Source organism: Salvelinus fontinalis, chromosome 8, assembly GCF_029448725.1.
Source record: "Salvelinus fontinalis isolate EN_2023a chromosome 8, ASM2944872v1, whole genome shotgun sequence".
NCBI classification, from domain to species: domain Eukaryota; kingdom Metazoa; phylum Chordata; class Actinopteri; order Salmoniformes; family Salmonidae; genus Salvelinus; species Salvelinus fontinalis.
In genome coordinates, this window is record NC_074672.1 from 23,469,602 (window position 1) to 23,485,774 (window position 16,173).

Consider the following 16,173-nt stretch of genomic DNA (forward strand, 5'->3'; position numbering starts at 1 on the left):
GTTTTTTTTTATACCTTAAGGGATCTTAAAATTCTAAATCAAATACTGTAATGATCCTTGGTATGACCATCTTAAAACAATTCCATAAGTTAGCTTCGTAGAACCTCCCTTACCCTAGCTTAGACAGGGTTTAGAGTCTCAACTCTCTAGAGGGTTAATAACTTCACCATGCTGAAAGGGATATTCAATGTCTGCTTTTTTTACCCATCTATCAATAGGTGGACTTCTTTGTGAGGCATTGGAAAACCTCCCTTGTCTGTGTTTGAATCTGTGTTTTAAATTCACTGCTCGACTGAGGGACCTTACAGATAATTGTATGTGTGGGGTACAGAGATGAGGTAGTCATTTAAAAATCATATTAAACACTATTATTGCACACAAAGTGAGTCCATACAACTTATTTGACTTGTTAAGCAAATGTTCACTCCTGAACTTATAACAAAACAAAGTTTTGTAACAAAGTCATTGAATCCTTATTGACTCAAGACATTTCAGCTCTTTATTTTGAATGAATTTTCAAAACATTATAAAACACAATTCCACTTTGTCATTATGGGATATTGTGTCTAGGCCAGTGACACAAAATCTAAATTTAATCCATTTTAAATTCAGGCTGTAACACAACAAAATGTGGAAAAAGTCCAGGGTGTGAATACTTTCTGAAGGCACTGTATATGTATATATTATTCAGTCTGGTCCAATGAAATTAAGAGATTCTGGTGAACATTCTTCTACTGTAGGCTACTGTCTGTAGTACTCTGCTTCACTAGTGACTGTAATAGCAATGAATAGGCTAAATAGGGAGTTGATTTTTTGTGAACTGATTGTACAATATTTTTCGTCGAATCTCTGTGAACCAAAATAGAAAATCTAGTGCTGTTCATGACCTTTTCCATATTTTCTGTTATGATTGTTCTTGAAATGTACGGACTCAATAAAAAGTTGTGTTCTTATTATGTACAATACTTATATGTATAGTACAAGTAACTCAAACTTTATGTCATGGTCACAAACATTCAGGCTTCACCTACATATTATTATATGAAACAATTTCAGCAGTGGTCATATAAAACACTGAAAAGTATGTGCCTTTATTTCAGGGGTAAAACATTTAAAGTATTGTGTTCACAACCAGAAATCTCAAGTAGCGCATGTATTATTAGTCTTTTGTTATTTATATTTCTCTACTATAAGTTCTAAGATTTGTTAAAATGGTATGGCATATTTTTCATAAATTACAGTCATAATAGTAAATTAGCCATTACTCATTTAAACAAGTACATCTACACTATGTAAATGTACATCATTATCTCCATAGAGAATAACCAGCTATAGGAGGATAAAGAAATACACAACAGCAAACATTTAAATTAGTACTAACAACTTTTTTTTAAACTATATTTAAAAAATATTTAATGTGTCACTGGAATGGTGAACATCAGCATGTAGATGGTAGTAGTGGTTAGTCAATAATATAATGTGCTACTATCTTAATTTTTGTCTACGCGTAAACAACTCTTATTGTCAATAGGGTGTAACTAACAGTGAAAGTCAAAAGACAGGGAAGATGTACAAACACTGTAGTTCTTAATGTTTTGTTGAAAGTGATGTCTGGAATTATGTTTATTCCGATTACAGTGCTTGGGGGCAAAGAAAAATGCTTGGTTTCTGATACAGTATTCCCGTAGTTGTGTTACAGTAGTTGTACTGTATATGCAGTCATAGCAAGCATGAGTGAAAGAAAATTACTGCTATGCAGCTGGATAACCATATTTTTTAAGAATATTGCTTATGCTCGAGCTATGCCAAAAATACTGTCCTTCTGAGCACCTGCAGACTAAATAAAACTCCCACATCCAGATCATCTGAAACTGATGTTGTATAACGGGTGTTACCAACCCCTCCTTTACGCTACTGCTACTCTCTGTTCATCATATATGCATAGTCACTTTAACGATACCTACATGTACATACTACCTCAATAAGCCTGACTAACCGGTGTCTGTATATAGCCTTGCTACTCTTATTTTCAAATATATTTTTACTGTTGTGTTATTTCTTTACTTACACACACACACACACACACACACACACACACACACACACACACACACACACACACACACACACACACACACACAAAAAGCTGGGTCTAATGGATACGGGTTGAGAGTTGCTGCCCTGTTTGATTGGACATTCCAAGTAAATGAAAAGCTGCAGGATGGAAAGGACACTTAAAAGAGCTCCTCTTCCAGTTTCTGTGTGACACACTTAATGCGGATGTTTTCTCTGAGGTTGCGGAGACGCGCACTGCGACTTGTGATCTCCTCCACGTTGGTTTTGGGGAACCAGCCCCGCTCCCCGTCTGACAGCCGAATGCCCTCCACCCAGCCTGTGGATACACAATACACAACAACCTCAGCAAACAAAAACACACCCAGTGACATTATCACTTGTGTGGTCTATTTGTGGTGGTTTAAGACTCAAACTTTGGGTTTTACACATGATTGAAAACAGCTATGAACTACTTTTAGGGTAAAGGAGAAAATGTAAAGGGTTTTTATTTTACTGAAGTTGCTGTTTAAAGTTTATACTTATGATGATAGAGTTTAATGTGAGCTTTCCAAAGGGAGTTTCTCACCGTCACTTGTAATGGTCTTGGCTTGAAGAATATCAGCCTTCTCCAATGTAAGCTCGTCATGCTCTTGGGCCTGGTAACTCTTGATGCATTGAACTTGGGAAAGATCTGAGAGGAGAAACAACCAAATGTTTATAAATTACTGAAAAGGCTGTACTTCCATTAAAATCAATTTTAAAAATATTTTAAAACGTAATGCAATATTTTCCAAGTTACAGTAAATGAAACAACAGAAGCTCAGTGACATGACTGAAGTTGGTTTATAAGTCATTGAAATACTTATTCAGCACTGCAAGATGTGACTGCTTATGATCCAGAATATTGATAAAGCAGCTACTTACCATCATTCTCAGTGGCCTGCTCAATATCTTCCAAAGGATCAGAGGGGAACATGGCTGTGATCCATCTTTGTTTCCCACTCCTGGGAAGAAGCAAAACCCACGTAGAGGCTGTCAGTTCCTACTTTATCACTACCATTACATATCATGATAGTGGTATGTATAGCAGCTTACTCAGTATGGGCCTTGAGTAGGATCTGGTGTTTGAGTTGCCAGCCTTCACACAGCTGCAGGTGGAAGATGAAACCTGAGATGCCCTGAAGCTTCTGACTGAGGTCCTTCACCTTCAGCTGCCCGATCTTAGCGTGAACAAACACCATGAACTTCCACGTGCTGCAGACAGACCAGAGACAGGAATTTGTCAATGTATGCCATGCATCACTCAATCAACCAACATGTATGACATACAGTAACGCCATACATAGTGTTGCATAGTGTGGCAGAGCATAGCATAGCTCAGCATACTGTAGCATGGCATAACGCCGTACATATAAAACACTGTTTTCTTTCTATTCTCCCTCTACATTGTACATCTTTAGTACTCACTCCTTCCTCCTGGACAGCAGAAGACAGTCATTGAACAGATGCAGGTACACAGGCCTTGTGGGCAACTTGAACTTTGACCCAGAAATACTCATGGTCTGTGTGTCCACTTCTAGCAGTTCTCCATGCTTGACCAGCCAGCGAGACTGGGAGATCAGAGGGAATATCTAAAAGGGGAGATGTATGTGTTTATTGAGCATGAATGAACAGTTATTTCATTATTACTGGGGTTAGATGCATGTGGTTTCTTTACTTGCAATCTACAATGGGCAAACATTATATGGTTAATCCATACTATGGCAATAATAAGAAATAGGATTTGTTGTTGTCCAAAACCATTGATTCCCAGCAGTGGATAGGGCAATATACTGTACATGAATATACAGTAGGTGTACTGAGAATGAATGAGGTTGTTCCTAATGAGAGATTTTTTCATCTACCTTGCCCTCAAAGTGGATCTTCTTATTGAGGTGAATGAGCTCTTCCATCCTCTTCATTGACTGCACACTGGAGTTACATTCCTTTATAATCTGTTGTGATAAGAACGGTTACTTCAATGTTTTAGGCAATATAGTCTATTAGTAAAAAGTTTAATCATTTCTCTATTATTTATTTTGTATAACGACCAAAAATGTACCACACTTCAACTTTTGGTATATTTTGTATTTTATGCTACCTTTTTCAGCTCATTGAAGGCCTTGGTGGCTGTGTCCTCATCCCTAGAGCATGGTGTTGTCCTCTTTAGGATATTCTATAAGATAGAAGGTAGAACACTTTGGATCTCAACTTTCACCTCAGGACACTGCAAAGCTTGCTGCTGTATATTTGCCTATTCACTGGTCAGTAACTTGATGTAAGGTAGAGTAATTGTTTTGTCCCTACAGCCAGTCATGAATAGCTTAATTCTATGGTGAACAAGGGTGCTCTATCGTACCTCCACCAGCATCTTGAGCCGTGTGATCCTCTGGAAGGGGAGTATGAGGAAGGAGGCGAGGGGAAGACGCTGGCAGATGGGGTCTTCTTCCAAACGAGCCAGGATACCTGGGAAGCGAGCATTCTCCTGTCTACAGAGACAAAAATCACTTCAAATCTAGCAATATTGTCAGAAAAAACCTTCACTGGTATGGATTGGAGATATATGTGTATATGTGACTCACCACCTGGATTCGGTCTTATGTAGCAAAATTTGAAATGTTTTTTTATTTTTTACATTGGATAAAAGTAGCGACTCAGAGCTACAAAATGGTATATCATACACTGCATTTGAGGAACAAATGGAAAGTAATTCTGCTTTAAAAGTTGATCAACTTGTAAACTCACTTTTGAGAAAATGGCCTTTGAATGTTTTGGCATCTAGTGAAGAGCTCTTCTTTGTCTACACTCATTCAGCATTGTTCACACTCTCTTAAGCTTTAGCCCCACCCATCTCGTTTCGCTATCGGAGCGAATGATTGGATAACATGAAAACAGCCTAACCAGCTCTGCTGGCAACAATTTCATTACGCTTTTTTGCAGATGTTTACTGACACTGGCCCTATTCAATGGGTGTTGTACACGCGTCACGTAACGTTAGCTAACGAGCCAGCCAGCTAATAGTAGCTAGTTAAACAACAATAAACAGTGCCAACAATGCCACAGTGCTGGGAGCTAACCAACCAGGTTCAATGTTAGCTAGCTAACATTAGGCTCTAACTAGAAAAGCAAATGTCACTGGAATATGAATAATAATGTCAGCTAGGGAGTCAGCCAACTAACGTTAGCTAGCTAGCTAACAGTACACTTTAGCTTAAGACAATATAGCTATCTAGGTAAACAATGAACCTAGCTATGTAAACAAAGTGTAAATTCAAACAACGTCACGTAACGTTAGCTAACAAGCCAGCCAGCTAACGTTAGCTAGTTAAACAACAACGAACAGTGCCAACAATGCCACAGTGCTGGGAGCTAACCAACCAGGTTCAATGTTAGCTAGCTAACAACATTAGGCTGTCATTAGCTAGCTCACAACATTTTTTTAAAAGTTCAAACGGCTCTCCTGTGAAGTCGTGACTTGCAACATACACCTAGTTTCCTGAATTGGTTCACATATATCTGTGGTCATGAACCCTGTTTCTGAAGAGCTACAGGGTTTCGTTCCAACCCAGCACTAGCACACTTGGTCTTGATGATTAGTTGAACCAGGTGTGTTAGTGCTGGGCTGGAACAGAAACCTGCATACCGTCGATATCCATATGTATAAAGTGACAATTCGAGCGTGTGTACTAGGCACTGAGCAACATAATTAGCATTATACTTACGGTCTCAAATGTGCAACAAAGCAAAATAGATTACACACAAAGTAAGACTGCTCACAACATGCGCTGGTAGGTCTGTTCCTGGTAGGCCTGGTTGGTCACGTAGGGGAGGTAGACCCTGCGCAGGGCGGGACAGTGGGCCAGGACGATGTCAGACACGTCAAAACGCAAGATGTCTTCCTCCAGCCTGTGCTCCAGGTCCTGCAGGAACCTAGAGAGAGAGGTGAAAGGAAGAGAGAGAAAGGAAGAGAGGGAGTAACAAAGAAAGTGAAAGATTCAAAGAAAATCGAGTGTGGGATTGAAACAGAGAGAGATATTGAAAGCAGTGGGGCTACGCTACCTGCCATCCATGACTATACCAGGCAGTGTCAGAGGAAGGCCCCTAAAAATGGTCAAAGACTTCAGCCACCCAAGTCATAGATTGTTCTCTCTACTGCACGACAAGCAATACCGATGCAGCAAGTCTTGAACCAACAGGACCCTGAACAGCTTCTATCCCCCAGCCATAAGACTGCTAAATAGTAAGTTAAATAGTTAACCAATAGCTACCTGGACTATCTGCATTGACCCTTTTGGCACTACCTCTTTTAACTCATCACATGTGCTGCTACTTAAAAATAAATATATACTGTATATATTATTGAATATCCGAAACATACAATATACTTGCAGTGAAGCCGCTCAACAACTACATCAGACCAATCATCCAACAGACTCCCATTCAGAGCAACACACAGAAGCGTCCAGGTTCAATGCCCTGCTCAAGGGGAGCGTTGACAGATCTCCCACCAGGCCAAGAAACGTGAACCCGAACCCTCCAAGATTCCCCCAAAGTCCCCCAATAGCTGTACTGCAACCATTCGAGACCCCTCCCACAGTCACCCCCCCCCCCCCAAGAAAAAGAAGAAAAAAATATACACAATTAACAATTAAAGAGAAAAAAGGAAGACAGAAGAAAACAGCAAACAATGCAAAAATTTTATAAATATATATATATAATACATTTAAAACAAAGGACATCAAAGATAACTAAAATCATAACAGCAATGACAACTGTACATGTTTGTGTGCATGTCTGGCACTATTACATGTATGTGTGTGTTCTTGTATGCGTTTATTTGAATGAGTGTGTGTGTATATTCATGTGTACTAACACCTGCACGGCATCAGCCTCATGCAAACCGGCATTAGTTGTAAAAACACTGCCCCTCAGTGTCATTTAAACATACTTTTTATCATGTTTTATTTTGTTTGAAAAAGAGAGATGCTTTGAAAAAAGTATCATTTTCAATTAAACGAAAATGAGACATGGCAATCTGCACAAAGGCAAAAATGCTATTATAAAACAATGGATGAGCTTTTCTTAGTAATCTACTTGAGAACCATTTAGGCTTCAAGTAAAACTTTTGAACAAGTGAAGCTTTTAGAGAGGTTTAGTGCTTTAATATTTAATAATCTCAACCCACCCAATTCATATTCATTATATAGATAGGCACGTTTTATTTTGTCTGGTTTAGCGTCCCAGATAAAGCGAAATATTTTTTGCTCATATGATTTGACAAATGAATAATCAGGAGTAGGCAGCGCCATAAGTACGTGAGTAAACTGAGATATGACTAAGGAGTTAATCAGGGCAATTTTTCCAAAAATAGACAGGTATTTACCTCTCCATGGTTGCAGGATCTTGTCTATTTTTACAGGTTTTCTATTGAAATTCATTGTGGAGAGCTTAATTATATATTTTTTTATATGAATTCCAAGTATGTCTACTTCACCATCAGCCCATTTTATAGGTAAACTGCAGTGCAATGTAAAAGTTGTATTTTTTAAAGATCCAATACATAATATTGTACACTTATCATAATTAGGTTTTAGTCCAGAGAGTACAGAAAAGTTAGCTAGATCTTCAATGAGACATTGCAGGGATCTAGCTTGCGGACTTAATATAAAACTTGAGTCATCAATATACATGGACACCTTTGTTTTTAAGCCTTGAATTTCAAATCCTCTAATGTTGTTATTGGATCTGATTTTAATAGCTAGCATTTCGATGGCCATAACGAATAGATATAGTGACAGATGACACCGTTGTTGAACTCCTCTTGACAGTTCAAAACTATCTGAGAAGTAGTCGTTATTTACGATTTTACACCTGGGGCTACTATACATAATTTTTTACCCACTTTATAAGAGAATTACCGAAATTGGAAAAATCCAGGCATTTATAAATAAAATCCAGTCTTACTTTATCAAATGCCTTTTCAAAATCCACTAGAAATACCAGGCCTGGCTTCTTAGATGTTTCATGATGTTCTATTATTTCTAGTAGTTGTCATATATTATCTCCAATGTATCGTCCATGTAAAAAACCTGTCTGATCAGGATGAACAATACCTGGTAAAACCCTTTTAATTCTGAGTGCTATGCATTTCACTAGTATTTTTGCATCACAATATTGAACTGTAAGGGGCCTCCAGTTTTTAAAATAGACTGGGTCTTTATATTTGCCATCTGGGTCTTGTTTTAATAATAGAGAAATAAGACCTTCCTGCTAAGTACATGACATACTACCATTTCTATAGGAGTAGTTAAAACAAATCTAACAATGGAGCTTTTAGAATATCAAAAAAGGCTTGATATACCTCTACCGGTATGCCATCAAACCCTGGGTTTTTTCCAGACTGAAAGGATTTAATAGCCTCAAAAAGTTCTTCCTCTGTAATTTGGCCTTCGCATTGATCTTTTTGTAAATTTGTTAATTTTCCATTTTTTTTATTATTTGGAAAGAATTCCTTACCGTAATCTTCATTCAGTGGGAGAGGATAAGACGTAAAAGAGAACATCTGTCTAAAATAGTTAGCTGCCTCTTTTAAAATATAATTCAGAGAATCATAGATGACTCCGTCTTCAGTAACGAGTTTCTGCAAATTCTTTTTGTTAGCTTTCTGTATTGGAGATTCAGGAATAATTTTGTGCATTTTTCTCCATATTCCATCTAGTTTGCTTTATTTTTGTTCTTTTTTTTCATTCTTGAATAAGTTCCTCAAGTTCTTTTTGTTTTTCCTCTAACTTATTTTGTATCTCTGTAGTATCGTTTTTATTGCTACTACCTGTACTATTAGTTCATGGATTTCCCTTGTTAGTCTTTTCTCTTTAGCCAGAAACTGCTTTTTTATTATTGATGAATATTGAATTGAATGACCTCTGAAGGTACATTTAAAGGTACCCCAAACAATAAAGGGATTTGCTGAACCTATATTATACTGGAAAAATTCAGTTATAAATTATTTTGTCTTAGTTAAAAATAAGTTGTCCTCCAGCAAACTTTGATTAAATTTCCAATATACCCGTCCACGTGGAAAATCTATAAGAGTTTTGTGAATGCCAATTAGATGATGATCCGATCGCATTCTGTCTCCTATTAAAACTTTTTTAACCTTTGATGCAAGATAGAAAGAGACAAGAAAGTAGTCAAGATGACTAGCTTAATTAAGTCTCCTCCACGTACGTATATCTCACTAGTTTTTAGTATCCAAATATCCACTATTTCTAATGTGTCCATAATATTTGTGATTTCCTTCAGGGCTGGTGATGATAGTTTGTAGAGTGATTCCCTTTACGGTCCAATGAGGTACTTAACACTGTGTTATAGTCTCCTACCATAATGATTTGATAATTTGTTTCCTGTAAGTTCAATAAATTGGTATAAATGTTTTTGAAGAAGTATGGATCATCCTGATTTGGACCATATAGATTAATGAGCCAAATCTCTTTTTTGTCCACTTGCATATTCAAAAGGATCCACCTTCCTTGCGAATCATTCCTGACTATTTGCACATTCAGATCGAAATTTTTGTCAATTAATATCATCACACCTTTTGAGTTACTTGATGATAATGATGATTCCACCACCCCATTCCTTTTTCCACGCAACTCCATCTAAGGATGTTGTGAGTGTCCTGTAAACTGTATATGTTATATTCCTTTTCTCTTAGCCACGTAAAGACTGATCTTTTTTTAAATTTTATCTGCTAAACCGTTATAATTATAACTGGCTATACTTATTTCACCCTTACCATAACTAGACACTATTCTCAGTCTAAATTGACCATAATTAGTGCTTCTAAAGTTACTGCCATCACATTTAACATTTACATTTAAGTCATTTAGCAGACGCTCTTATCCAGAGCGACTTACAAGTACATACATTCATACTTTTTTTTTTTTGTACTGGTCCCCCGTGGGAATCGAACCCACAACCCTGGCGTTGCAAGCACCATGCTCTACCAACTGAGCCACACGGGGCCACTAATACCATCAGAGGTATTATGACGGTCAAAACTAGAGTTTTCACATAGAGTTTTCACATGTCTGATATTTAGAATTCAAGAAGTAGGTTCTAGCAATATTTGTTTTATTCCCTTGCCTGTTTGCCTGTGAGCCAATGTCACAGATGTTAGAAAATTGAGACAAGATATTATGTGTGTAGTAAATCTGAGTATGTTGATGTGTATGATATTGGATGTGATTTAGTGAGTGTGTACGATGTCTGTGTAAGAGTAAGACTATAACGTGTGATGTCCAAAAAATAATAACTCTGCCAATTTGCATGGTTGAGTGTCTATGTGTGTAACATGTAGTGCGTATAGCCTTGATATTCATGATGACAATTGCAATCCATATCGTATCACCGTCATAGTTGCATCATAATTACCTTTAACATCATTGAAAAACACATCCCAGCATTTCCATAGCAATTGATGTTTCACATGATCATAAAAGAGACCTTGCATTACTTTAGACCTTATATTACTCTCACTACAGTACAAATGTATTCCGTACAATATGTTATTATTCCCCAATGCCTCTATTCTGATATCTCCCCTTGCTTGCTGTAAACATATATAAACTTGCAGACAAATACATAAAAAATATAGAAAAACAATAAACACATAACATTTTAAAACAGTTATTGACAATAGAGAGAGAGAAGAGAAGAAGAACGAGAGCGAGATCAGCTGTGTGTGTGTATGTATGTATAAGTCCGTATGTGTAAGCGAGCATGTAATTGAGTACGTGTGTTCATATCCACTTCATAGTGTTCAGATATTTTTACAGTTCCCATACCTTCTTTTTTCCGTAACCTGAATTCCCTGTAGAATTTAGTACAGCGATGGTGTTATGGAGCTGTCTCGGATAAGCTGTCCATCTATAAAGAGCTTGTCCACAATGATAAAGGCACGCTTTCCCTTCTCCCGTTGTTGACTTTGTACCGGATACAGTCTCTTACGACGCTCGTTTTTCTCCCTTGGAAATTGGTAATTGAGACCAAATTTGGTCCCTTTAAGCTCCCTTCCCCTGCTTTTGATCAGCTCCTTTTGTTGGTAGTGTTCAAATTTTGTAATGATCGGTCGAGGACCCTTGGTCTTGTCGGTCAAAGCTCCAAGTCTTTGTACTCGGTGGAAAGCCACCTTGTTAACAGTCTCTATAGGAAGTTTCAAGGGGGATTGCATGGATTCTCTGATCGCGCCCTCTGGATTATTGGATGCGTCATCAGGAATCTCAGGGGAAAAAATTATTTTCACACATGCTACGACTTTGTAATTTTTTAAAAATCTACTTAAGTATCAAAAGTAAATGCAATTGCTAAAATCTACTTAAGTATCAATAGTAAAAGTATACATCATTCCTAATATTAAATCAAACAAGACGGCATGATTTTAATGTTTTTTTTATTTATTTATGGATCGCCAGGGGCACACTCCAACACTCACACAGCATTTACAAACAAAGCATGTGTTTAGTGAGTCTGCCAGATCAGAGGCAGTAGGGATGACTAGGCATTTTCTTCTGATAATTGCATTAATTGGACAATTTTTCTGTCCTGCTAAGCATTCAAAATGTATCAAGTACTTGTAGGTGTCAGGGAAAATGTATGGACTAAAAAGTATATTATTTTCTTTAAGTAGTACTTTAACCTGTTTGGGCTGCAAGGGCAGTATTGAGTAGCCAGATAAAAGGTGCCCATTTCAAACGGCCTCGTACTCAATTCTTGCTCGTACAATATGCACATTATTATTACTATTGGATAGAAAACACTCTCTAGTTTCTAAAACCGTTTGAATTATATCTGTGAGTAAAACAGAACTCATTTGGCACAAACTTCCTGAACAGGAAGTGGAAAGTCTGAAATCGAGGCTCTGTTCTAGGTCCTGCCTATAAATGGACATGATACGTATTAGTATACATGCACGTCATACACCTTCCCCTAGACGTCAAGAGGCAGTGAGAGAAGAAATGGAGTGTTTATCTTGGTCTGAAGTGGAATAAATCCTCTTGGAATGACGTGTCACCAGTTTCCTTTTTTTCAGGAAGGCGCGAGAAGGAACCGGCGATTGCCTTCTGAAAAGCTGTCGTTATAGGCGACTACTATCTCCGGCTTTGATTTTATTTGATACATGTGACAATATCATCGTAAAGTATGTTTTTTCAATATAGTTTAATCAGATTATTGAAATTTTTTCGGGAGTTTTGCCGTGTTCCGTTCTCTTCCGTTTGTTGACATGGAGAGATTTGCGCCACTTGGCAAGTGTGCTTGCTAAATCGAGAGGGAAAAAGGCCGTTCTAAATCCAAACAACGATTGTTCTGGACAAAGGACCCCTTGTACAACATTCTGATGAAAGATCAGCAAAAGTAGGACCCATTTTATGATGCTATTTCATATATCTATCGAACATGTTGTGCTAGTCGTTTGCGCCTAGCTTTTGGGTACTCTCTCGCTATACCTAAGCTGGATGTCGTAATGAAGTTATTTTTATAATTCTAACACGGCGATTGCATTAAGAACTAGTGTATCTATCATTTCCTATACAACATGGATTTTTTAGTTATGTTTATGAATAGCTATTTGGTCAGAATATGTGTGTCAGAAAAAGTGTCAGGAAAATATCCGGATGTTGTGGGAAAAATATGCTACATTAGCACAATGTATAACCACTGATTTCAGCTCTAAATATGCACATTTTCGAACAAAACATAAGTGTATGTATAACCTGATGTTATAGGACTGTCATCTGATGAAGGTTTATGAAGGTTAGTCAAAAATTATATATCTTTTGCTGGTTTGTTACGATCGCTAACCTTTGCTACTGGGGAATGGCTTGTGTTTCTGGCTATTGTGGTAAGCTAATATAACGCTATATTGTGTTTTCGCTGTAAAACACTTAATAAATCCAAAATATTGGCTGGAATCACAAGATGCCTGTCTTTCATTTGCTGTACACTATGTATTTTTCAGAAATGTTTTATGATGAGTATTTAGGTATTTGACGTTGGTGTCTGTAATTATTATGGCTGCTTTCGGTGCAATATCTGATTGTAGCTGCAATGTAAACTATCATTTATACCTGAAATATGCACATTTTTCGAACAAAACATAGATTTATTGAATAACATGTTATAAGACTGTCATCTGATGAAGTTGTTTGTTGGTTAGTTTGGTTGGTTGGTTCTTGGTTAGTTAGGTTGGCTTTGTGCATGCTACCTGTGCTGTGAAAAATGTCTGTCCTTTTTTGTATTTGGTGGTGAGCTAACATAAATATACGTGCTGTTTTCGCTGTAAAACATTTTAAAAATCGGACATGTTGGCTGGATTCATTTGCTGTATTGGACTTGTTAATGTGTGAAAGTTAAATATTTCTAAAAAATATATTTTGAATTTCGCGCCCTGCACTTGAAGTGGCTGTTGTCATATTGTGGCCGGCCTCGGGCTTGCAGCCAGAAGAAGTTTAAAGTATTTTTACTTAAGTACTTTACACCACTGCCTGTTGCCTAGTCACTTTATCTCTTCCTATATGTACATATCTACCTCAATTACCTCGTACCCCTGCACATCTACTTGGTACTGGTACCCTGTATATATTATCGTTACTCATTGTGTATTTATTCCTTGTGTTATTATTTTTCTATTATTTCTCTTTTTTTCCTCTCTGCATTGTTGGGAAGGGGCCATGAGTAAGCATTTCACTGTTAGTCTACACCTGTTTGTGACAAATAAAATTTGATTTGAAGAGAAACAGAAGAATAAGAAAAACAAAGACTGAAAAAACAGAGAATCTCATGACATACATTCATTTTACTATACTGTACCTTTCACTGACGTCCTTGACTTCGGGGAGCTTGGAGAAGAGCCACTGTCTGTCCTGGGTCCCCAGACACTCCCCCAGCTCCTGGGACAGCATAAAATGGTCCACTGCGATGGTCAGGCTCCGTATGTACGACGCCTCTGATGTCACCAGCTCAAACTTGGCCTGTGATGAGGAGACATTATGGGCCTTTAGGAAACAATAGGCACACCTCTCACTCACAATTAAAAACATGATACTTTATTTATCTAAATATGACAAATTAAATACTTTATCTAAATATTAAAATCATGACGTTATCATGAGACATTATAGGGAAACAGAGTTCAAATAAATCTATGAATTTAATGTTATGATCACAAATGTTATATCAAAATATGTTATGTTAACAAAATAGGTAATCCATCCCATAGATGAACCAGATCAACTTGGCTGGCTAATTGGATATGCTAAAAGCCTGTAGTGCTGCCATAGACATGGATAGAGGCTGCAATTTCCACAAAAGATAGGACATCGGGCACACCTTCTATCCATCTCTATGAGTGCTTCCCAAATCCCAATCTGGCTTGATGTCATCCTCATGTTCTCACCTCCTGTAGTTTGCGCTCCACGTTGCTGAAGTTGTCCAGCTGACCACTGGTCCGGACATCAGGGATGTCTTGCCACAGCGAGAAGGCGGAGCCTCGTGACGAGGAGCAAAAGGAGCTGGATGGAGACAGATTAGATGGAGATGGAGTCTCCCCAGCCCCTTCCTCCCTTAGCCCCTCCTCCTCAGCACCTGGCTCCTCCCCCTGCTGCCTCAGGATTTCTCGGTTGATTGCAACATCACTGTACTCCTGGTACAGAATTGCTGAGGAGAAAGAAAGAGAGAGAGTGATGAGAATATTGAGTAAGAAGAGTACATAGGGGTGATTGAGAATTAAAATCAATATTTCAGAAAGTAAAAAAAATACTTTCAGATATTATGTTGTTATGTAGCATGTGGTTGAACGAGAGTGGATACCATTGATAATGGAGGTGGAATGAACCAAATTTTTGACACAAGTGGAAAGTAAGACTCACAGCTGGGGAGAAACCGTGACAGACGATTGGATCTGCTGACTGTGGGAGGAGTACACCAATCATCCTCAATGGATTTCTTTCTCAAACTGTGGGAAAGTAGTATTTATACTTGTTATAACAGTGTTATTCACAGTGGACAACTTTACAACCCACTTCCAGCTAAGATTTGTAGTTTCAATTTGTGAGTTTAACTTTGATATAATACACCCATTTTAGCTGTTAAAACACACTTTTTGATTGTGAATCCGGTGCTACGTCGTTGTTGTTGCGTATTATTGTCAGCAGATGGCAGTTGCGGTGCAGGTCCTACTGGACTATGGGGGGCGCTGTCACTGGCACCACCTGAGCCACGATGCCTGGAAGTGGACTTATCTGGAGAGGAAGAAAGTAGATGGAGGTGGATGGAACCTAGTAAACACACAACCACTACAGAATGTTGTCTCAAGATTAAACATCCTCTTACATAGAAAACAGCTTTCCAAAATTGGTTATAGCATTTGCTGTCAAAAACCTCATGTCTAACACATCCCACTACAGTGGTGCTCAACCCTGAGGCAGGACACTCACAGTCAGAGCTGAAGTTGCTGGAGTTCTGCCTGTCGCGGGAGGCCACGCGAGCTGACAGCGACTTGCCAAGCTTTAGTGTGAACGAGTTCTTCCTCTGGGAAAGCTGTAGCCGTGAGATCAGTTCAGAGGCTGAGAAGCGACGCCGCTCGTGTTCCGCCATACTGGAGCGGGCTAAAGAGCTTCCTCCGGTGGCCGAGGAATTCTCTACAGCCCCACAGTTCAAGACAGATGAGTGCTCTGACAACTGCAGCGGCTCTGCGGAAAAAGGTGGAGTCTTTCGGGGGTTGGGTGTCCCCCCTGTTGATGAGGGACTCGTGGCATCTACAGGGTCTCCCCCGATGTCCTCCTCCAGGAAGGAATCGAAGGGTCCGGGGAAGAGGTAGTCGCCATCCAGAATGGGGCTGACCAGAGAATCATCACTCAGGCTGTCTGGTGAGTACACTCGCATCTTACGCCCTAGGACACAACACAAAAAAGACTGAGGTGAAGACTCTGCAAACTAAAGCCAGTCATATTGGATATGGCCTTGTACAAAATATTTCCGAAGTAAGATTTGAAGTGTGATTTTGATGTCCTACAGATGACA

At 38.5% G+C, this 16,173-nt stretch overlaps 1 protein-coding gene across 5 annotated transcripts in view; it reads right to left on the reverse strand.

Annotated features, from left to right (window-relative positions):
• Positions 1-1,069: 1,069 nt before the first annotated feature.
• LOC129860886 (rho guanine nucleotide exchange factor 19-like) overlaps positions 1,070-16,173 on the reverse strand; it is a 71,796-nt gene continuing 56,692 nt past the window's right edge. For all 5 annotated transcript variants that reach the window (XM_055931768.1, XM_055931770.1, XM_055931767.1 and 2 more), the window contains 14 exons: positions 15,588-16,043; positions 15,251-15,392; positions 15,021-15,106; positions 14,549-14,808; positions 13,963-14,123; positions 5,872-6,024; positions 4,454-4,583; positions 4,196-4,270; positions 3,960-4,049; positions 3,523-3,686; positions 3,151-3,309; positions 2,980-3,059; positions 2,642-2,746; positions 1,070-2,392 (listed from right to left, as the gene is read on the reverse strand). In XM_055931768.1, the coding sequence (XP_055787743.1) occupies positions 2,235-2,392; positions 2,642-2,746; positions 2,980-3,059; positions 3,151-3,309; positions 3,523-3,686; positions 3,960-4,049; positions 4,196-4,270; positions 4,454-4,583; positions 5,872-6,024; positions 13,963-14,123; positions 14,549-14,808; positions 15,021-15,106; positions 15,251-15,392; positions 15,588-16,043 (2,219 nt within the window). In that variant the 3' untranslated portion in view covers positions 1,070-2,234. The remainder of the gene's footprint in view (positions 2,393-2,641; positions 2,747-2,979; positions 3,060-3,150; positions 3,310-3,522; positions 3,687-3,959; positions 4,050-4,195; positions 4,271-4,453; positions 4,584-5,871; positions 6,025-13,962; positions 14,124-14,548; positions 14,809-15,020; positions 15,107-15,250; positions 15,393-15,587; positions 16,044-16,173) is intronic.